A 22026-nucleotide genomic window follows, 5' to 3' on the forward strand; every position below is an offset into this window, starting at 1 on the left:
CCTAGGGTCTAGAAAAAACCTCGCTGGACTGCGAGCCCAGCTCTCACACGGATGGCAACCACGAGGCACAGCGGGCCCAGAGGGAGAGTTCACAGCAGGGCTTGTGACGTAACTAAGTCCAGGCCCAGGAGTGGACCACCCAGCTGAGCGCTAACCATTTCTGGCACTGTGCCCCCTGGGCGAACCGGATCACCCCCACAGGTCTTTCTGTGATGTTACAACAAGGAGAGCCCCTGCCACATGAAAGGAATTCAACAGAATCTGAGAAAGTGGTGACCGACCAACCAGAAGCCAGATGAAATCTGGCAGCTCCTGGAGGAGGCAGCACTTCCCTGAGTTCAGAGAAGTCGCTGGGCCCCTGGGAGGGGTAGGCAGATGCGGTTCCTCCTCCTAGAGAATGCTACGGTCCCCGATTTTTCCTTGCACCTCCCGGCCATCCAAACCCTAATACTCCCACCACCCAGCTCTCTGGCAATTCCCTTCCTTCCTATGGGAGGACACAAGCCAAGGACACAGGCCCACACGGGAGCCATGGGTCCTCCTGTCAGCACCAGGGCCTCAGCACCTTGCTTTGGAAGGGGCCTCTGAGGCGGGGGAGGGGTGGTGGTGGTGGTGGGTAGAGGTTGAGGAGGGATGTGGGAAGATACCAGACTGGTTTGGAGAGGGCAAGAGAACACTGCCGTCCACTCCCAGCAAGAACCAGGCGTGAGGAGCTGCTCCGCTCGGGCCTAAAGGTCGCTGTCCTGGTCCTGAGGATACCGCAGCACGTGCACAGACTTGGGGTTCCAAAAGGGAGGCTTAACAAAGGACAAGGAGACCACGTGAAACAGTCAATCCTTCATTTTTCTCTTCTGCAACACTGGCATTGATAAAGACCCAAGTCAGCGATGGCCGTGGGGAGCGCCCCTGGGCTGCTAAGTCGGAGCAGCACACATGGCTTTTTCCTGCTGCAGGGCCCTCTCCAAGTTACCAAGCCTCAGCTGCCTACACCCCTCTTACAACTCCGCAGAACCACCACAGCGTACAGGCCCAAGGGCCCGCCCACTGTGACAGCACCCTGGGCTTTGGGGCACTCATGGCGAAGGACGACCAGGGAATCATTCACTCTCTCCAAAAATACACAGTGAATGGCCATTAAGTGCCGGGCATTGTCCTTGGCACTGGGACTATGCTTGGCCCGCCTCAGCCACCACCACTGGCTTCCATCCTTGTTAGCAGTCTGTTAAAACTCCCCCTGGAGCCTGGCCTCTGGCCGTGGACAGCCTGCATGAGACAGTCTGGGGAGCCTCTCCCAGAGCCCTCACAGCCCCCTCACCCTCACTGGGGTCTGAGGACTGGGTTCCACGTCTGAGGGACCGAGGGCCACATCCAGGCTCCAGATGAGATCTGTATCATCCTACCTCCTCCATCAGCCCCGCCTGGGGCTGTGCCCTTGGGGATGCTTCTGGAATTCTGTCCTCTAGCCTTCAGCGCCTTGAGGAAATCACCCTTCCACCGGGTTCTACCCCCGAGGGTTGTAAAAACGGCCATTCGTGGCCCCCGTAGCTCCTCAAACATGCCCTCCCACCCCCACCGCGCATCCGCTGCGTCCTGCGCACTAATGCGCCTGATCCTTGGCGCCGGGGGTGGGCGCCAGGGGGCCCCGGTGCACGCGCTGGTGCTTGAGCAGGTGCTGCTTCTGGCTGAAGCCACGGCCACACGCGGGGCACAGATAGGGCCGCTCGCCCGTGTGGTTGCGCCGGTGGCGCGTCAGGTTGGGCTTCTGGCTGAAGCGACGGCCGCACTCCGGGCACGGGTAGGGCCGCTCGCCCGTGTGGATGCGCTGGTGGATGGTGAGCGCCGACCACCACGAGAAGCTCTTGCCGCACTCGTTGCAGATGAACTGGCGAGGCTCGCCCGGCGCGCTCAGGCCGGCCCGCGCCCGGCCCCACGGCACGACCCCCGGACCCCGGGCCGGCTGGGAGTCGCGCGATGGCTGCGGCGGCGCCGACAGGCCCGAGGGCGCTTCGGCCGGCGGCTCGGAGCGCGGCGCCGCGTCCCGCAAGGCGGGCCCAGGGAGCGGCGTCTCGGCGGCGGGGGCGGCGTGTGCGCGCTGGTGGGCCCGCAGCGCCGCGCGGCTCGGGCAGGTCTGGCCGCAGCTGGGGCAGCGCGCCGCCTGGGCGCCGGGCAGGTGCGTGCGCTGGTGCTTGAGCAGGTGCTGCTTCTGGCGGAAGCTGCGGCCGCAGTGCGGGCAGGGGTGCGGCCGCTCGCCCGTGTGGTTGCGCAGGTGGCGCGTCAGGTTGGGTTTCTGGCTGAAGCGGCGGCCGCACTCCGGGCACGGGTAGGGCCGCTCGCCCGTGTGGATGCGCTGGTGGATGTTCAGGGACGACCACCACGTGAAGCTCTTGCCGCACTCGTTGCAGATGAACTGGCGCTGCTCGCCCGGCCCCGCGGCGGCGGCGATCGCGGCCCGGGCCCCCGCCTGGCGCCACCAGCCCTGGCAGAGCCCCAGCCAGGCCCACTCGGGGCGGCCCCGCGGCGGCCCGGGTCGCAGGCGACAGCCCCGGCGGGCGGCGGCGTCCCGCAGCAACTCCTGCAGCCCCGCGCGGGCGCCCTGGCGGTCCCGGGCGTGCGCGCGCTGGTGGATGCGGAGGCCCACCTGGTGGCGGAAGCAGCGCGCGCACTCGGGGCACGAGTGGGTGGCGGGCCGCGAGTGGGTCTTCTGGTGCTTGAGCAGGTGCTGCTTCTGGCTAAAGCGCCTGGCGCACTCGGGGCAGCAGAAGGGCCGCTCGCCCGTGTGGTGCCGCTGGTGGCGTGCCAGGTTGGGCTTCTGGCTGAAGCTCTTGCCGCACTTGCCGCACGGGTACGGCTTCTCCCCGGTGTGGGTGCGCTGGTGGATCTTCAGCGACGACCACCAGCTGAACCTCTTCCCGCAGTCCAGGCACACGAAGTGACCCTCGCCGGCAGAAAGAGCCCGGCCTGCCAGCCCCCCGGCCTGCTCAGCGGGAGGGGCCCACCCAGTCTCCTCCTGTCCCCCCAAGGCCCGAGGCTTCCCCATGGTCTGGCATGGCGGGAGGCCCCGATGCTGCTGCCGGAAGATGTTTTCTTTGTCCTTCTCGGAAAGCACGGCCTGCGGCCCCAGCGTCTGCAGCAACCACTCCGGCTTCTCCTGCTTGATCTTCATCACGGGCCCATCTGCCAGAGGCAAAGGGAGAAAGGAGGGGAGAGTCATTCACTGCCCCCTGGGCTGGAGGGAAGGAAGTGCCGGGAATGAATGAATGAATGAATGAATGATTGAATGAGAAAACGCGGTGGGAGGAAAGCATGCGCGGAAGGGAGTGTAGGAGGACGCGAGGGGGCAGAGAGAGGAGAGTAGGGAAGGTAGAAAGGACAGAGAAAGGCTGCTTGGGATGTGCTGAAGGAAAAGTACCAGAAAGGAAGAGAAGCTGCTGTTCCAAGGCCACACCCCCACCCCACCTTCTCCACCGGGAGGCCCCGAGATGCAGGGAAGGTCTTCCCACCCAGGAACAAGCAGAAAACGGCCAAGCTTCAAAGCTTCTCATTCTTTTTCTAAAAGAATTCATGCGCCGGGAGCTTGGTGAGCGAGTGCATGGCCAGTGCCCCCATGGTGGGGTGGCCACGCCCCATTTCGCCCATGCTCGCTGTGGCAGCAGCCACCGGGCCCAGCGCCTCACCCTCCTCCACCTTGGCTGTTTGGCAACTCCACCTTTCTTCAACAAAACCACGAACAAGAAAGTAGGTCGGAAAGGTCCGAGCACCCAGAAGAGGTGCTGTTGTGCTCTAACTAAGCCCCGCCCACTTCAGTCTCAAGCGCGCCCCCCACCCACTACCTCGAACCTACCTCTCAAAGCGAGCTCGGTTCTACTGGGGTGCTCTGTCCCCCTTTCTCACCGCCCCATACCGTGACGGGAGAGGCCTGCTACAGGCACAACAGACAGACTGTAAGATCTGTAGGAAGGTTAAAAGCCGCGGAAACTAACGGAGGAGTTAGAAGTCAAGACGACGGCTGCCCTAGATGCGGCGCTGTGGTTGGAAAGGAGGCCTCGGGGGATCTGGCAGTGTTTTCGTTTTTGTTTTTTTAAGCAAGAGAGAGCCCAGCAGTGGAGGGCAGAGGGAGAGGTAGAGAATCTTACACAGGCTCCACAGAGCTGGACTCAGGGCTCGATCTCACCACTCTGAGATCAGGACCTGTGCGGCAATCAAGAATCAGAAGCTTAACCCACAGAGCTACCCAGGGGCCCCATTGTTCCCCCTCTCGATCTGGGTGCTGGTTTCACGCACATGTTTTTATATGAATGTATAAAGCTTGTCACCTGTGCACTTTTCTGTGTTATACTTCAACAAAAAGTTTACATTTAGTAAAAAGTAGGTGAAATGAAACAGTTGGGAACAAAAAGAGAAACTTAATTCTGGTATTCAAAAGACAACAAAATAAACCCGAGGGAGGTAGGAAGAAGAAATTAATAGATAAACACAGAGACTACAGGGTAAAGGAAACATAGAGATATAAAAAGGATTCTGAAAATCGTAAAATACTAATGCATAAATGTTGTATGAATTTGAAAAATCTGTATAAAATGGATGATTCTGTGAGACCATATAAATTAACAAAACCAACTCAAGAAAGGGGGGGGCAGAGAAAGAAAAGTCCTAAAAGAGACAGAAAAGAAAGCTAACCTTCTACCTTGAAAATGGGTAAGAAGCCCCTTAAGTATAAGAACAGCTTTTACAGGGGCGCGTGGGTGGCTCGGTGGGTTAAAGCCTTTGCCTTCGGCTCAGGTCATGATCCCAGGGTCCTGGGATGGAGCCCCGCATGGGGCTCTCTGTCGGGGAGCCTGCTTCCTCCTCTCTGCCTGCCTCTCTGCCTACTTGTGATGTCTGTCTGTCAAATGAATAAATAAGATCTTTAAAAGAAGAAGAAAAAAGAACAGTTTTTACTAAAACTCCAAGGGAAGCATTAACCCAAGCTTACAGTGACTGTGGGGGAGGAGGGGAGCCCACAAGCTAGCATGATCCAGTGTCAACAAGACAAGGGCAGAGCAGGCAGGAAATTATAGGTTTAGCATTTGAAAGCAGACACCAAAAACAAACAAGCCAAAACATTGGCAAAGCAAGTTCAGCAGCATTAAAAGAACAACATATGACCTTGCTGGGCTCTTACCCAGGAAAGCAAAGATGGCTCAATATGTTCATGACATTGACTTTCTAAATAGGAAAAACCTGACAAAATCTCAATCCATGTAAAAATGTTGTATGATCAAGTCCAACATCATTTCTGGGGGGAGAGAAGGAAGAAGGGATGGAGGGAGGAAGAAGTAAGTTCTCAGCAAACCAGGCCTATGAGGAAACTCTCTTAGGCTGACACAGAACCTATACTAGAAACCCCAGCAGATATTATAGCCCAAGGGCAAGGGATTAAAAGCCCATTCAGGTTAGGAACGAGGTTGCGCTCATGGTCACTGCCACTCTTCAACACTATCCTTGAGGAACTAGCCAAAGCATGGGGGAGAAAAGAAAAAAATATATAAATATTGGGAGGGAAAAATAAAGTGTCATTTGCAGATAATTATTAACATAGAATGTGTAGGAGAATCTACTGACAAAATATTAGAAATAAAATAGTTTTACGGGGTGCCTGGGTGGCTCAGTGGTTAAGTGGGACTCTTGATTTCAGCTCAGGTCATGACCTCAGGGTTCTGGGATCAAGCCCTGCATCGGGATCCACGCTCAGCAGGGAGTCTGCTTCAGGATTCTCTCTCTCCCACTGCCCTCCCCACCCCCTCAAAATAAATAAATAGATCTTAAAAAAAAAAAAAGAAAGTTTCAGCAAGCTTGCCAGATTAAAAAATCATATAAAAACTCATAACTTTTTTTTTTAATGGCAATAAAAGCTATAAAAATAACTGGGAATAGACCTAACATACACACATAACTTATAGCAAGTAAACAAACGTTATTGAAAGGATAAAGAAAATGTAACTAAAAGGGCAGCTACATCACATTCCTAGAGAAGGAAGGAAGCTCTTCACTCCAAAACAATGTTTAAATTCAGTGCAATCCTAATTAAGTGAATTACAAAATTTCTGATGTGCATACACCGTCCAGAAAGTTCTAAAAATGAGAAAGGAAGAATTTGGCTTATACAACACTGCAAGCTAAAACACTACCACTACACACGTATGAGGATGGTCAAAATCCAGAACACTGCTGGCACTGGATGCTGGCGAGGATGCGGAGACCTGGGAACCGTCAGGAACCATCAGCCGCCACTGCTGGGGAAGCCGCAGGGGGCAGCCCCTTTGGAAGACAGTTTGGCAGTTTCTGAAAAAAGAAACATACTCTTTCTATTCCATAAGAAATCACTCCCCTGGGTAATCTCGCCAAGGAGTTGAAAACTTCTGTCGACACAGAAACCTGCACACAGGTTTGTACGTGCGTGTGCTGGGGCATGAGCGATTTCCGACTTCTTGGAGAACAATTTGATGGTGCCTATTAAAATTATAAATGTATCGAAACTTCCACTTCCTCCACCCAACAGTTTCCCTCTGGGTGTTCATCCTAATAAAATCCTTACAAAGGACTGCACAAGGAATGTCCACAAGTTTTTACTGCAGTGCTAGTTGTAATTAGCAAAAGCGGAGGCCAGTCTGATTACCATCAGTAACAGTTCCACAAAATGATCTCTCCCTTCGTAAGAAGGAATAGTAGGTAGCAACTGAGAAAAATGCCAAAGAGCCATATATATGTGGATGTGAAGATTCCCAAAACATGTTAAAACAAACTAAAAAAAAACTGGAAAACAACAATCAGTCGTCTGACCCAATTTATGAAAAATAACACCCTGGCTCTCCACATACAGACATAGGCGCACTCCAGACGACCCACACGGAAGCCTGGTGGTGGGCGCCCTGCAGACGATGGGGACAATAAAGGGCTAGATGGGAGAAGCCAAGGGGACCCCCACTTTATCTGCTTTGTTTGAATTTGTATGAGGATATTCAAATATTAGAAGTTTAAAATCTTAATATCTGCATTGTTCAAATTTTTTGAGAATATTCAAATATTAGAATTTTTAAATCTTCAAAATGTTTTAAGAAATAAAAAGAAAACCTCACTTAGAACCTGGCGGGTTCCGGGGCCAAAGAGCCCAGCAACCCCTCCACAGCCTCGCTGGCCATCACAAGGACATGGAAGAAGATGGGGTGGCCGCGAGGATGGGGTGGCAGGGTGGGGGCCCAGAAAGTACCTGTGAGGGGTCAGTTTTCCTCCCGGCAAAAATACCCCCGGGAGGCCTCCCCAGGTGCTTGGTTGTGAGAAATCACTTTAGCAGGAGTCATCATCTGAAGATCAAAGTGGTGATTCAAACTGCTCATTGGCAGGAATTGAATACCCAACTGTAATGAGTGTACTTGACTATCAGCAGGTTTTAGATGCCCTGAAATGTTGGCCAGAGAAAGTACTTAACGGGCTAGGTGTCCACACTAGCAGTCAGGTAGTGAACCCAGAATATACTCAGGTAAGCGGGGCATTGCTGTCCCCAAGTGACAGGCTCCCAATTATGTCCCAGAGCCCCACAAAAGTCACTGCCTTGCTCTGATTAAACCTGACCTTGATGTTCATCATGGTGGCTGATGGCTGGGAAGGCTCGCCATCTCTAGCCAAAAAGATGGACCTGGCTGAAAGCCCAGAGAACATTCCTGTCCACTGCCATCAGGCCCAGAGCAGACACAAGTGACTGGGTTGTGTGTGTGTGAGCTCCTCTGACACGTGTGCACGGAGACTCCGGTCCTTAGGGATACCTTCCCTCGGGGCTCAGGTATTAACACAAGGAAAACAGACCTTGGCCTGCCTGCCGAAGGAGTCCTAAAACAAAGGTTCGGCTCCTCTGTCATCATAAAAAGGATAATTTTTTAAAAAATTCTAAATGGTGGGGCACCTGGGTGGCTCAGTGGGTTGGGCCTCTGCCTTCGGCTCAGGTCATGATCTCAGGGTCCTGGGATTGAGCCCTGCATTGGGCTCTCTGCTTAGCGCGGAGCCTGCTTCCTCCTCTTTCTCTGCCTGCCTCTCTGCCTACTTGTGATTTCTCTCTGTCACATAAATAAATAAAATTTAAAAAAAAAAATTCTAAATGGTTCAGATAAAACACAAAGGTGCTCAATGGGGAGCTACTGCTCAATGGGGACAGTTTCTGGGGCGATGGAAATGTCCTGGAGATCGTGATGGTGCTTGCACAACCATGTGAAGGGACATACACCACTGGCTCCTGCACTAAAACTTGGTTAAAATGGTCAATTTCACATTGTGTATATTTCACCACAATAAGAAAAAACACATAAAATAGAAAGAAATTGAAAGGTGCTTAAAAGAGGTAAGCTCACAATTATCTGAAAAATTTGGCCATCCAGAAAGAGTCCCTCCCTCCCTCTGTAAGGCTGGCTGGCAGCTGCTGGGAGCGGCGGAAGGCCCGGAGCTGGCAAGAACGTGGCTGCGACCCCAGGGGCGCCCAGCACCCCACTGCCTCCATCCTCTAGGGTCAAAGCCAGTGTTTTTCCACCTCTTCCCTAAGACCCCAGGGCAACTTAGAAGCTGCCAGAGGTGGGGAAGAGGGCCCTGGTTGACCGCATCTCTCATGCCTGAACCAGGAGTCTACTTGTGTTTCCCTGGGAAAAGTTTCCTTCTGCCAAAACGCCTGGCACCACCTGTCCTCAGTTTTACTGTAATTATGGTAACATCAACATCTCTTGCTCTCTCTTATACACACACCTTGGGGGTTTCCAGGCTTCAAACTGACATGGCCGTGGTGGGGAGCTGGCCTGGGAAGTGGGGTGACTGTGCTCCCTGAAGTCTATGTCAGGACCCGGCCCCCAGGCTGCGCGGTGTCCATGTCTTGCCCCACCCCACCAAGCTGGATGACTCATTCCTTTGTTACCCTACTGCCCGATGCTTGTCTCCATCTTGGGTTCGTTGTGGTGATTATCCTGGGAAGGCTGGGGCTCTGGGGTCCATGGGGCAAGGCCCCTGGAGGGGAGGGGAAGTAAAGAAACCAGAGTCACCGAGGCAAGGGGCAGCATTCCCAGGGACGGGCCCTGCCCCCCTCTCCCAGGCCCAGAGCCTTTGGGCAGCAGGGTGCAGCGGGGGCCAGCGATGCTGGGTGCTGGGGCCTTGTGCCCAGAGCACAGGCCTGTCCACTCACAGCAGCACCTACCTGGCAGTTTCCTCCCCACGGCCCATGAACTCGGAGTGACCCCAGCAAGCTTCCATGGACCAAACCGAAGGCACTTTCCTGATCAAAACCCAACAGGGACCGTCTTACCCAGAGATCTGGTTTTCAGTTAGACCAGCATCACGGCCCACAGTTAGCAAATGCCTCCTCACCCTCCTGGCCTGGCTTTCTGCGCGGAAAGTCTGTCTTCTTTGCCTTCTTCAACAGGACCTTCTACCTCCTAGTCCCGCTCTGCAATTCAGCAGCGCACAGGCTCCTAGTGAGGGCAGCACCTCACACTCAGGGGGAGGACAGGGGACAGGGCGGGGAAGACAGGCCTGGCAGAGGAGGCTGCAGCGGTTCCCACCTGTCCCTGCACTCCCTTACCTGTGCTCGCACCAGCCAGGCCACACTCCATCGGCAGAGGCCTCCCGGGCACCAGAGCTTGCCTTGCTATCTGTGGGGGAGAAGGAGAGCTGGCCAGTGGGACAAGGACCAAATGTCCCCCCGACCCCCCACCATCTCACAGAACATTTTCCCTCTTTATCAAGAGCTTCTCTGTCCCTGACCTTGGTTGAAAGTTTTGGGGCTTTTGTAAACTTGCACACATACCTGCTAGGCAGGTCAAACAGGCATTATTCCCATTTTAGGAGGATGAAACTCAGGCCGGGGAGGGCCCCTGACATGCCTCGAGTCACAGAGGCAGCTGAATGCTGGCTCCCAGGAGGCCCCAGCTCTTCCAACTCCCAGACCACAGCCTCACGCCTGCGGGCTCAACATCAGCGGTGGGGGGGTGTGTGTGACAGATGCACCCCAGCTAAGCCTGGAGACCCGTCTGAGTGGTTGTGGAGATGCCCGGAAAGGCAGGGCTGGCCCTCCAAAATCACCGGCCCCTCTCCTTCAAGGTCCGCTCCGGTCCCTACTGCATGCAGGATCACACACAGGCCATCTGGGGGACCCCAAGGAAGAGTTCATCCATCCGGGGCTCACCTTTTTTCCTTGTTTTAATGTTCAAGGTTTTGGACACGTCCTAACTGGCTCATTGTCTGGAACAGGTCAGCTGGGGGGGGCCCAGGCTCTTCCCCAGATCCCTGCCTGGCCCTCGCTTTTCAGTCTCTGCCTCAATGCCACCTCCTCCAAGTGGCCCTCCCTGTCACAATCCTAACCCCACTTCGTCTTCCGCCGCAACGCTTTTCGCCACCTGACACAGTATGTACTTGTCTGCGTACCCCATCATCTCACTGCTGAACGCCCCGGGCCTGGGAGACAGCCCCCGCCCCCGAGGGCACTTCCGGTGGTGGTGTGTGGCCTGACCGCTTGGCCCGCTGACCTGAACTGGCATGGGGGGCAGGGGCATCATTTGCTGCACTTGGTGCCGTGGGCTGCCTCTCCTGAGGTTGTTTCACACACCTGTACCCCCTCGTGCCCACACTCGCCAAGGCCCAAGTGAGGATGCGCGGCACGTGTTGCCCACAGCCCAGGTGCTCAGCTCTCCCTGCTGCTACCAAGGGGCTCCTCCAGATCCCTCGGGGCTCTCTTCCCTGCCACCTCACAGATAGCGGTCTGCTCTTGCTCTCCACCTCAGGCCCTCAGGAAACCCCATCCCAAGGGCATCCCCCCTCCCGTTTCCCAGGTCCCCTTCCAACAGCCACTGTGGTGGTGGTGTGTGTGTGTGTGTGTGTGTGTGTGTGCAGGGACCCACACCAGGAATCTAGGCCCTACCAAGATCAGGGCATCAGGGCAAATATGAATTTTAAAAAGAGAGAAATCGTTTTCCCTGGGGAAAAGGGGAAAGAAACTCTGACCCTTTCTTTTAGAGCATTTACTTCAGAAAAGTTGTCATCGTGAATTTCTCTCTGCCCCTTTGAGAGAGGCACGGAAAGCTTTTCAAAAGCTACACAAGCCTCTTGCCAGCTTTACAACCCAGACCTCTGCCCAAGGCCCTGGGAGCTGCCTCCTTGAAATGTAAACACCAAGCGAGAGGGTGACCCAGAGGGGGGTGCCGACTTCCACGGGGCACCTGGCTCCAGGCTGCAGAGCCATCTCCCGTCGTCGTAAGCACAGGAGGCCGCACTGCTCCTTGGGAGAAAGGCAATTAGCAAACACAGGTGGCCACCCCATGGCCAGGTGAGTGAGGATGCACTCTGGGTGACAAATGGGGCCATCGGGGGAGTCCTCTTTCCGCTCTATCTGGTGGCAGGCTGTGTCTGGTCTGCTGGGCTGTGTCACTGGGTCGGGGCGGGGGGGGCCGGTGGCAGGGGACCTCCTCCTGCTTTCCTAATCTCTTGTGTGCATTTCTATCTGCTTTCATACTTATTTGATTAAAAAAAAAAAAAAACTTCTCTTTCTCTCCTCCTTTTGTGGGGAACTTTTCAGAGTTGGGAGATTTTGTTTTCAATTCTATTTCTGCACCAGGGGTCTGCTCTGCACCCCTACTGTGGTTTCTTACAGAGGCTAAAAGCTGCTTGTGGTGCAGAGAAAAAGCAGGCAGGGAGAAGAGGGGAGGGAAAGGCTCAGCAGGAGGGCCTTGATGCCACCTCTTCCCGCCAGGTTACTTTGCGTCCCACACCTTGGGGAGGCCTCTCTCCCACTGGAGTTTCGATGTCCTCCTAAAGAGGCTCAAAGGACTGGCGAAGGGGGAGACCACCTTAATTCAGGAAAACTCAGAGGGTCCAGAGGCTGGGGCCACAGTTCAGGGTGAGGACAGAGGGTAGGGCCTTGACCTTATTCACAAAACACCCACACAACACAACAAGGGGCCTCCTGAGCCCAATCAGATGGGTCCTACTTGATCCATTCTGTCTTCCCAGGGGTATTACGACCTATAAGTCAGCTCTGGTGGCAGGGAGGCTTCAGTTCCTGGTGAGTAATTCACAGCGAGCTACAGAGCAGCTCCCTGTGTCCCTGGGCTTCTGTCCCTGCCACACCAGGGCTCAGGGGGGTCCCAGTCAGCACAGGAATGGGAACAGAGGGGAGGGGACCCCCATGGGCCCAAGGAGAAGAAGTAAGAAATGAGAGGGCAGGGGACAGGAGAGGCACAGAGGACAGGAATGGGGGGCAGGCCCCCATGTCTTGAGGGCACCTCCCACTGTGTGCTCAGATGGGATGCCTCTAGAAGACGGGCCAGCAGGTGTCCTACAGGTAAAAATCCCGAGAAAGCTGAACAGAGGGGTGTTTGCGTATGGCCACGTGTCTGCTGGTCAGCCAGGCGACGCTTCCCTCTTCTGCCTCTGCCCCCTACGCTGCCCTGCAGGCCCCTTCTGGCTGCCACTCACCGCCCCCCTGACCCATGGCTCCCCCGACCTGGCCTGGCATGCAGGCTGCCCAGCAAAATGCCCCTGCCGACACAGAAGGCAACAGGGCCAAGCCGGCTCCCCCACGGTGCCCACACTGAGTCTCGGAAGGCTGCTTGGCCTCTCACTCCCGTCTCCAGCAACCCGGCCCAGCAAGTTCTACGGAGGGTGGGACACACACAGGGGCTAGGTCTTGGGACAAGGCCCTGGTCACTTCCCCCTTCCCAGCACCTGGCTCTGGGCCTGGGCCTGCCCTCACCGGTGAGGCTGCAGTTGGGGTGGGAGCCCCCTCTGAGAGAGGCTGGGGGGCAGCGGGGGCAGCTGCTGACAAACCTCTCAGCGTGAACAAACGGAGGACTGTGCCTGGCGGCAGGTGGTAAGGTCTGGGGCAGGGGAAGGTAACAAAGCGGCTTTGCTCCCAGCAGAATCCTGGGGGCAGGGAGGGGAGCGGACAGCAGCTGGGGCGAAGAGAAAGGCCACAGACAGGAGGGGCAGCACAGGGAGGCGTTCACGTCTCCCCACACCCTCCCAACCACAGGCCCCTGGAACTTTTCCACCGGCTACGCACGACCTTCACAGAGCAGGCCACAGATGGGGCAGGGGAAGTGGATGACACCTCATGTGTCCTTTGTCACTGGTGGAGTGGGGACTGGCCCCATGGCCCCACCAGGAGCTGAGGCTGGGAGGGGTAGCATCACCCCAAACCACAGCCCACAAACCACCCCTCCTCAGCCACGAGCTCCCACCGGGCCCACACCCAGGTCCTCAACAGCCACCACTGCTCCCCTACACCAGCAGCCCCCCTGCCCCCACAGGAAACCGCAGGCAGGGGGTCCTCTTCCCCAAGTGCTCCTTCCACATCAAGCTGACCGCCTTTGCCACACCAGCGAGGCTGCCGTGCATCCTGAATGGCCCACCTTTCCATTAGCCACATCTTTCCCACCCCTCAGCTAGTCTGACCCCATCTTGTCCAGTGCATGGCCCATCCCCCAGCCTCCCGCCCCCCTCCCCCCTCCCATGCTCTAATCGCTCTAATCTGCCTGGCCCACTCCCCACTTTCTTTCCTTGGGAGTTCCTGGTTCCCTGCAGGCAGGCCCTGCTTCCCGTCTCCTTGCCCTGACCCACCGCGCTGGCTCACACAGGTCAGATGCCCAGGGACCCAGACTCGAGACTGTGGCTCAGGACAGCATTTGTAAGTGGGTGGCCCCACTCAGGCTTGACCCTAGTCGGGGGTGCTCTCAGAGTGCTCCCTCAGGGCCCAGGTTCTGCCGCTCCTAACCTTACTTACTGAGGGGCATGGGGGACAGCCCTGAGATCTTGATATTGATCTGGCCATGGAAAGAAGGGTGCTCAGCCAAGACCCCCATACAGACAGGGAGAGAGTCCCCAGCCGCTGAGCACTGCTGTGCACCAAACACTTAGCAGGTATCGCCCATTTCCTCCTTCACAACCAATTATGGCTGAGGAACCACGGCTCCAAGAAGTTAAACCATTTGCCCAAGGTCACACAGCTGGTAAGAAAAAGAGCCAGAACCAAAGTGGGGTCAACCTGGCCCCACCAGAGCTCCTTCTCGGGGACCATGTCGCCTCCTAGAAGAAAGTACGGGACTTACCAAACCATAAACAACCCTTCCCTTGTTTTCGGGAGGCTGGCTTCTATACCCACATGTGATTATTCAAATTTACATAAGTCAACTTTTAAATTCAGATTCTCCATCACTCCTGGCAGCATTTCAAGCGCTCAATGGCCTCATGGAGCCCGAGCTCCCGCAAGGACAGCCAAGGACATTCCGAGGTTCCTGAAGCCCCAAGGGACGGCGCTGAGCTAGACCGTGGGCTCCGGGCAGACAAGGGCCTGGCTCCGTTCACAACCACACCCAGCTTTTTTGCACTTCACAAATGCGGCATTTTTTTTTACAAACTGAAGGTTTGTGGCCGGTCTGCGTGGAGCACGATTTTTCCCGACAGCCTTTGCTCACTTCCTGTCACTGTGTCACATTTTGGTAATTCTCACACTATTCCAAACTTTTTTGTTACTACCATATTTGCTAGGGGGATCTGTGACGAGCGATTATGACCTGCGGAAAGGCCAGGCGATGGACAGCACGTTCGGGCAATGAAGTCTTTTTTAACGAAGGCATGTACGTTGTCGATGTAGACATACGGCTGTTGCACACGCAGCAGATACTGTATCACGAAAGTAAAACTCGCATGCATCGAGAAACCCAAAATCCACTTGATTCGCTTTAGCGCAGTATTTGCTTTCCTGCAGGGGTCCGGAAACAAACCTGCACTATCTCCAAGGTGTATCTGTAGAATGAATGAATGAATGAATGAGTGAGTGAGTGAGTGAATGGAGGAGGGAAGAGAGGGTTCCTCTGGCCCCAGTCCTTGGTCACTGATGACAACCATCTAGGGACAGGGGGATGGTGTCTTCCGCCAGGGAATCCAACTGCAGTCATGGTCAGTGGTGTTTCAGGTACAGTATGCAGGGATGGGCGTCTGAGAAGAAACGGGTGTGATCGCTAAATGCACAGACACCTCCGGAAACAATCCTAGCTAACATCTAACACAGCTACAGAAAGCAAGGTTCAGAGCCGCAAGAACACAGAGACACTCCTACAGAAGGGAAGAGCTGCAAAACTGTATGTAAAGTACAGAGAAGCTGAGACCTTCAGAAACCCACAGACCCACCTGCAGACGCACAGACACCAGCGTGTGCAGGCATGAGCCACAGGAGCACGACACAAGCGGTGCGCCCGTGAACACAGGAACATGCATCTGCGCGGGACTCCGCTACGTTCCCAGCTGCCCCCTGCTCCAAGAAAGGGAACTCAGGGAGCTGGAATCGAGGCAGTATGATGGGGGGACACTCACCACCTGTTAGGTGCCCCAGTTGTTTCGGAATCTTCAGAGGCCCCCAGCACCTACACAGTCACCCCAAACTCTGCTCCCCGATGTGAGCGGGCCTGGCAGGAGGAAGAGGGTGTGTGTGGACTTTCCTGTTGGGACCATCTCAAGGCCACACACAGCTCCCTGTATAGGTCACTGGACCCTCAACAGCCCTGGGAGGTGGGGGTCTGGGCTACATGCATGTGCCTAACAGGGTAGGAGTGGAGGGGGCTGAGTAGATGGTGGTAAGGAAAGCAGGGCTGGAGGCTGGGGGCCCTGAGCGCCAGGCAGGGGGGCTGGACTCGAAGCTCTGGATGCTTTTGCTGGCCTAAGGCTCAAAGTCTCAGCTTCACTGAGGGGAAGGAAGCAGTCTGTCCTCTGTCATGCCCCTGGACATACCAGACCTCCAACCTTCCTCTCGTTGAGGACACACATACCAGTGGCTTTAAAATGTTATCAGAAACATAGTGCAGCTGCCACCGGGGCCCCAGGAGACCTGCTTCCCATCTCACATGGCCCCAGGGCCCACAGACAAACAAGCAGGTCCAGAGGCCCTAGCTCAGACCAGGGAAGTGTTGCCGCCACCACCTAGAGGCCCACCTTCTCCCCTCACCCAAGCACGGCATGCCCAAGGTCCTTCTGGGCCTCCCACAGGACTCCCCACCCCCTCCAGGGCTTCCACCCCATATTCCTCTCCCCTCACCGGCCCTGCTCCCCCAGAACGCCTCCGTCTTCTCCGGCTTCCCCCAGATGGCACCCAGCACTGGACCAGGGGTCCCGCGCCCCTCCCACTACAGCCCTTCTTCCAAGCCCTGCTCCTTCTGCCTCTTCTGCTCCAGCACCTTTAGACCTCGGTCTCCCAAACACTGCGGCCCTCAGTCCTAGGACAGGGGTCAGAGGAGCGAGGGGAAAGGACAGGCCATCATTCCATAGAAATTCTTAAAATTATTATTTGGAAAATACTAACACATATTCCTTCGGATAGACCTGTGCTCTCAAGCAAGCAGAGAAAACAGTGGGAAACATTCACAAAGTGCAAGACGAATTACTTCTAGGTCACCCCCTCCCTGCCACCCACATTATAAGAACTGTACCTCAGGGTTGCCCTGGTAAGAACAGCCCAGTTCAATGACCTCAGGCTGCTTCCACCGGCATCACCTGGGAACCAGGTCCACCGACAGCGGGGGCAGCTGCCTTATCCTATCATGCCTGCCCCACTCCCAGAGGTCCATGACGTAACCCCAGGCCCATCTCCGAGGCACTTCTTTCCAGCACTTCTGCCTCCACACGTCCAACATTCACCCCTTTGCTAGGACTGCCCCATCTCCCCTCCCTACCCCTGTACCTGTCCCTCACCAGTGGCCTCCACATCCCCAGGCTCTGCTCCCCCGTCTCCCTTTAGAGAAAAGAGCAGCACCCACATTCCTCGGCCCCAAGGTCCAAGACTCAAGAGCCCACCAGGGCCTGGGGACCGCTATGACCCAATCTGAAGGCAAGACATGAAACTAACTGCTGACAACACTTTGAACAGATGTCACTTTCTCATTCATAAACACTTTCCAAGCCTTAGAGCTTAGAAAGGGTAAGGAGTGTCCTGCCCCCAAAACCCCCCGCTTGTCAGATGAGGAAAGCAAAGCCCAGAGGTGATCCTCCTTGCCTCATAAAGAGTTAGACTGAGGTCTCCTTCTGCACACTCTGACCACACTCATCCCTCCCAGCCATTGCTGCACTAAGAAATCTTGGATTCCTCAGCTTAACCCTCATGGGGGGCGGGGGGCAGGTGCATGGGGTTGGCCCACCAGCACCAAGTTCAGAACTTTGTCCTGGGTACCCCCTGCCTCTCCTGGGGGGACAGTGGTCTTCATCAGGCCTCTCAAATCCACCACCCCCTCTCACTACCCAGAGTACAACTGTCACAGCGCACACCTGGGTAAGGTTGTACCAGTGCTGTTTTTAATACCTCCAAGATCTCCCACTGCCCCCTCCACCCAGTTCAGGCCTCACTTCTTCTTGCCCATAGACTGTACCAGTTTTTATAGCTTATCTTGCCCCTCCGTAATCCATTCATCACCCAGAACTCAAAGCAATTTCCCCCAAATTACAATGAGGACATGTTACTACTTTGCTCAAAATACTTCCCAGTGAGTCCCCAGCACTTTCAGGTTCAGCTAGAAATTTCTTGGCAAGACCATTTAGAACCCGCCTCTGCTTGCTTCTCCTGCCTCCCAGCTCCCCATTGTCCCAACACGTGACTCTCTGACCTTGCAGCATCTTGGCTGGCCTGTGACCAGTCTTGGAATACTCTTGCCCAGCTCTTCTCCGCCCAGCCTAGATCAGGAACCGCTCTGAGCAGGAAGGCTTTTTTGGATGTGCCAGGCTCAGTTAGGGGCCCTTCTCTGTTTGACCTGTATACCCACCCAGCCTGATACCACGTACATGGGATAATAATAATTTATATGTCTCCGCAGCAAGACCATAAACATCTTAACATGGAGTATTTCTCTCTCCCCAACACCCAGCCCAAGGTCCCGAGTGTTGTAAACCATTAACAAAAATTTTAGTAAAGGATCACAATACAGAAATTTAAGTCCAAAACGGATTAGAAGCACAGAATCATGGAACCTTAGAGTTGAAGGGAGACTAATATCCTCTAATCTCTTCATTTTACAGATGAACCCAGGGACCCCAAAAACAACAGCTAGCCGTGGAGCCTGGACGTGAGCCGGTCTCAAGCTCCTGGGCTCTGACCACACCCAGCCCCAGGTCTGACTGACCCCAACACACTCCAGGCTCCGCCCTGCCCAAAGGACTGGAGGAGGCAGCATCTCTGTTAGCTTCCACCATTAGGAGGAGCCCCCAGCTCCTACCCCTACCCCCACTGAGGTCTTGACTCCTGTGCCCATTTTCCTGAAATGGAGTTCCCCCAACACACGCACACGCACTTCCAATTTCTGTGGTGCTTCCCCCTCATTGTTCGCCCTCGAAATCTTCATGCCCCCTCAATGAATCATTTATTAAGCAGCTACTCTGTGTCACCGTGCGGCGAGCCCTGGGGTTCCTGCCCTCCAAAAGCTCGGTCTCTCCGACACAGCCGACACAGCCCCGAACACAGGGACAGCGCTTGGGCAGAACGCGCCCGAAGGGACCAGGGGTCAAGCCCTCCGCTAACCACCCCGTCCCTCCCGCTCTCACGGCCCCCCTCCTGCTCTCTGCCCGGGCCTGCAGCCCCCTCCCACGCACGACCCGGGCCCCTTTCCCCAGGGGCTGTGTGGGGGTCGGGAAAGTTCGGGGCCGCAGCGCCAGGAGCTCAGGGGACCCCCGAGACCCCCGAGGCCGCCGCCAGCCCGAGGGTGGGTGGAGGCAGCGCGGGAGGAGCGGGCCGGGCGCTGGCCCCACAGCACGGTCCGTCCCTCCGGACGCCCCTGCCGCCCGGATTCGGAGGGACTCGGAGGGAGGAGACGGGAATAAATACCTTGACTTTGTGGTTAAGGTTAACGGGAACTGCCACCCCGGGGCGACTTGGGCACTGGGCTCTCCGGCCCCGCCAGTCCCGGGACAGGCGGGGCGGGTGCCTCCCCCTGATTGGCTAGCGGGCTTAGCCATCCCCCGGGCCGTCCCGCGGTCTGATTGGCCGCGCCGCTCAGATGACCAGCTCCGCCCTATCGGAGAAGCCCGCGGGGCGGCCCCTTTGTTCTCCTGAGCCAATAGACCTGGTGGGCGGGCTGACCCCGCCGCCCGCTGGGCCTCGCCGGGCCCCGAGCGGCGTTAACGCTTTGGCTGCTGGCGCGCGATTGGAGTCCAGGGCTCCGAGGGGCGGAGGAGCGAGGGCGAGGCAGCGTGCTGGTGACCCGACAGTGTCGCGGCACCCCGTACTTCCCCTCCGCCGCGCTCTCCCTCCGGCTCTGGCCCCGCGGACGCGCTCTCAGATGGATCGCGTCGTTCCGCAACTCTCCGTCCGATTCAGGACGCGCCCGCACCGCTATTGGTGCCGGGATCCGGGAGGACAGGACGCACGAAGCCCGCTCTGGCGCTCACACTCGAGTGTGCATGTGACATGGTGGCACTTGGTACACCAAATGTTAGGGTGAGAAGCTGTTGTACCGATCTCGCGCGACCCGAGAGAAATCGCCGTCCGCACCGCGCGCGGCGCCGGGCACGTCGTGGGTGCCGGATAAACGATCCTGGGGTCTCTATGAGATAGAGACACACCGAGACCTCGTTACACCCACCCCCTCGCTTTCTCGTCAGGAAACAACGGTCTGAAGAGGTCACGTTCCTGGGTGGAGTGTCCCAGCAGGGGACACTCCAGGGAGGGTCTTGACTGCTCCGGGAGACCTCCGGAAAAGAGAATTTTCTCTTCTACCCGCACTAATTGGAAGCAAATGTTCCTTTATGCCAACAAGGTTCCTCACACTGCTCCCTCCAGCCCGCTGGGTCAGCTCCCACTGGCAGGATTCTCTCTGGAGCTGCTGAGAAACTGCCTTTGGGACTGGGGGTTGATAAAGACAGAGCTGGCCTCTCTCTCCCTGAGACATCGACTGTGGAGCTGGTGGGCCTCGTTCTAGTGAATCAGTAGCCGCCTCCTAGGCATTGCTGTGGCCCAGCTATTGTTTGGCTTCAGGACAATAGACACTGTAGAACTGAGATTCTGTCCGGTTTGCCACTAACTTTTGTGCAGTTTTTCTGTCTCTGGACTTTGACTTATCTGTAAAAGAGTAATTTCCTAGTTACATACTTACCTTTCCTGACTTTTACAGGACCCAAATTGGTTCTATTGTCTATAGAAATATGTGTGAAGTATAAAAGCCTACACAGAGGCCAGATACCACTAGGCCATCAACTTTTTCAAGAATCCGGTCCATCTCTTTATTTTCTAGAATACCTACTGGAGGTTTACCAAAGGCTTGTGGAATTCTGGTGTTCTGGTCCCAGATCTGTCACTGGTCATGAGTGAGAAAACCCACTTGTCTTGGGCATGTTTCCTCTACAGAGTGAAAGATTTCCTCCAGATTGGCATGTCATGACCAAGGGTATTTCAAGGACGGAAAGAATGAAGCACATCTGGGATCCGATTTACATTTAGAAAAAAGAGAGAAAAAACAGAACGGGCTGGGGAGAGGGGAGAATGAAAGACTTCGGCATTTAAAAAAATATATGTCTGCATTATTAAATTTTGACAAGATAATTGACTTCTTGTAATTGTATTAGAAAAAGTGGGCCGGGGGGGGGGGGGAACCTGGACACTTCAGAAGTGTGGCTCCTGTCAGCAGAACTCTGACCCCTCCAACCTCAGCAGTTCCTCCCTCAAGACTGCTATCAGCGTGTGCCATGCTGAGCAAGGACTTGGGAACCACCAGGTCCTCTGAGGGACCCAGGAAGGACCCATGGACAAGTTCACTCTGTCCCAGCTTGACCAGCCCCCTCAAGGCCACTTCTGTGACTTCCCCTGAACTTTGGACCTCTCCTCACCATCTCTGCCCAAAAGCAGGTGCAGCACAGAACAAATGGATGCCCAATGCCAGCCTTCCCCACCCCCAAACATTTCCTTCAAAGGTCCTCTTTCACAGTCAGAAACCCTGGTCAGATTCCCTCGTCCTTACCCTTTTCCCCAACCCCCAAGTACAAACCTTAGATGCCTGAGGACCTGGCTCCTGCTCCCTGCCCATCAGCCCCAGACCTTGACCTACCTGCCTGCCCCCAAAAAACCATTGCTTTCCTTCCCTTGAATCCCTGGGGTCTCTTAAAGAGACATACTGATGTGTGGCTTTCTTGAGTCAATGCTTCTAGTCTCTGAAAGATAATTTGCCATTAAGTATAGAGGGTTGGTTGTTTTTTTTTTTTAAGATTTTATTTATTTATTTGACAGACAGAGATCACAAGTAGGCAGAGAGGCAGGCAGAGAGAGAGGAGGAAGCAGGCTCCCTGCAGAGCAGAGAGCCCGATGTGGGGCTCCATCCCAGGACCCTGGGATCATGACCTGAGCCAAAGGCAGAGGCTTTAACCCACTGAACCACCCAGGCGCCCCACTATAGAGGTTTTTAAGTGGCTCCATGAAGGCATGAAGTGGCTTCAACCAATATGAAACTTGGAAGCTATCTGCTTCCATCCTACACGAGCCACTCACCCCCATTTCCCTCCCTCCGCTCATTATTTGTGTACACATATATGTCCAGACTTGGGCCTCATAGAGGTAAGGACAAGGTCTTATCTTGGTAAACCCCTAGTTGCCATCACAACATCAGGCATGGTAGGCATTTAATAATTATTTTCACCAGGAGTGCCTGGGTGGCTCAGTGGATTGAAGCCTCTGCCTTCGGCTCAGGTCATGATCCCAGAGTCCTGGGATAGAGCCCTGCATCGGGCTCTCTGCTCAGCGGGGAGTCTGCTTCCCTTCCTCTCTCTCTGCCTCTCTCCCTGATTGTGATCTCTGTCAAATAAATAAAATCTTTAAAAAAAAATTATCTTCACCAAAGCAGCAGCATACTCCGTTCACCCAGCAAACACGTAGTGGTGGTCAGGAGCCTAGGGTCCAGGAGTCAAGAGACCCGGGTTTAAATGACCTCTGGTGATTGCCAGTTACATGACCTTGAGCAAACGTTTTTATCTGTAAAAGAGGAGTACCTCCCAACCGGAGATTAT

The 22026-nt window shown here is 55.4% G+C and overlaps 1 protein-coding gene across 4 annotated transcripts; it reads right to left on the reverse strand.

Annotated features, from left to right (window-relative positions):
• Positions 1-995: 995 nt before the first annotated feature.
• ZNF775 (zinc finger protein 775) lies at positions 996-19449 on the reverse strand. Of its 4 annotated transcripts, none has more exons than XM_032840167.1 (3): positions 18860-19449; positions 9590-9659; positions 996-3174 (listed from the first exon to the last, which is right to left on the reverse strand). In XM_032840167.1, exons 2-3 carry the CDS (start codon positions 9618-9620, stop codon positions 1598-1600), a joined length of 1608 nt encoding a protein of 535 aa, XP_032696058.1. In that variant the 5' UTR covers positions 9621-9659; positions 18860-19449; the 3' UTR covers positions 996-1597. The 4 variants fall into 4 exon arrangements, with proteins under 4 accessions (XP_032696058.1, XP_032696057.1, XP_032696056.1 ...); XM_032840166.1 differs by lacking the exon at positions 18860-19449 and adding an exon at positions 17649-18228 and having other exon boundaries at positions 996-3176; positions 9589-9659; XM_032840165.1 differs by lacking the exon at positions 18860-19449 and adding an exon at positions 14660-14683 and having other exon boundaries at positions 996-3176; positions 9589-9659.
• Positions 19450-22026: the final 2577 nt, after the last annotated feature.

This window comes from Lontra canadensis, unplaced genomic scaffold (assembly GCF_010015895.1).
Source record: "Lontra canadensis isolate GAN:19392208 unplaced genomic scaffold, GSC_riverotter_1.0 scaffold111, whole genome shotgun sequence".
In the NCBI taxonomy this organism is placed as follows: Eukaryota; Metazoa; Chordata; class Mammalia; order Carnivora; family Mustelidae; genus Lontra; species Lontra canadensis.

Bases quoted from the DNA above. Each gene is read 5' to 3' on its own strand.
- ZNF775 (XM_032840166.1), bottom strand. From the start codon at position 9,620: ATGGAGTGTGGCCTGGCTGGTGCGAGCACAGG. The intron at 3,177-9,588 runs TAAGGGAGTGCA...TTTGCCTCTGGC, and splicing joins CTGGCTGGTGCGAGCACAGG to AGATGGGCCCGTGATGAAGA.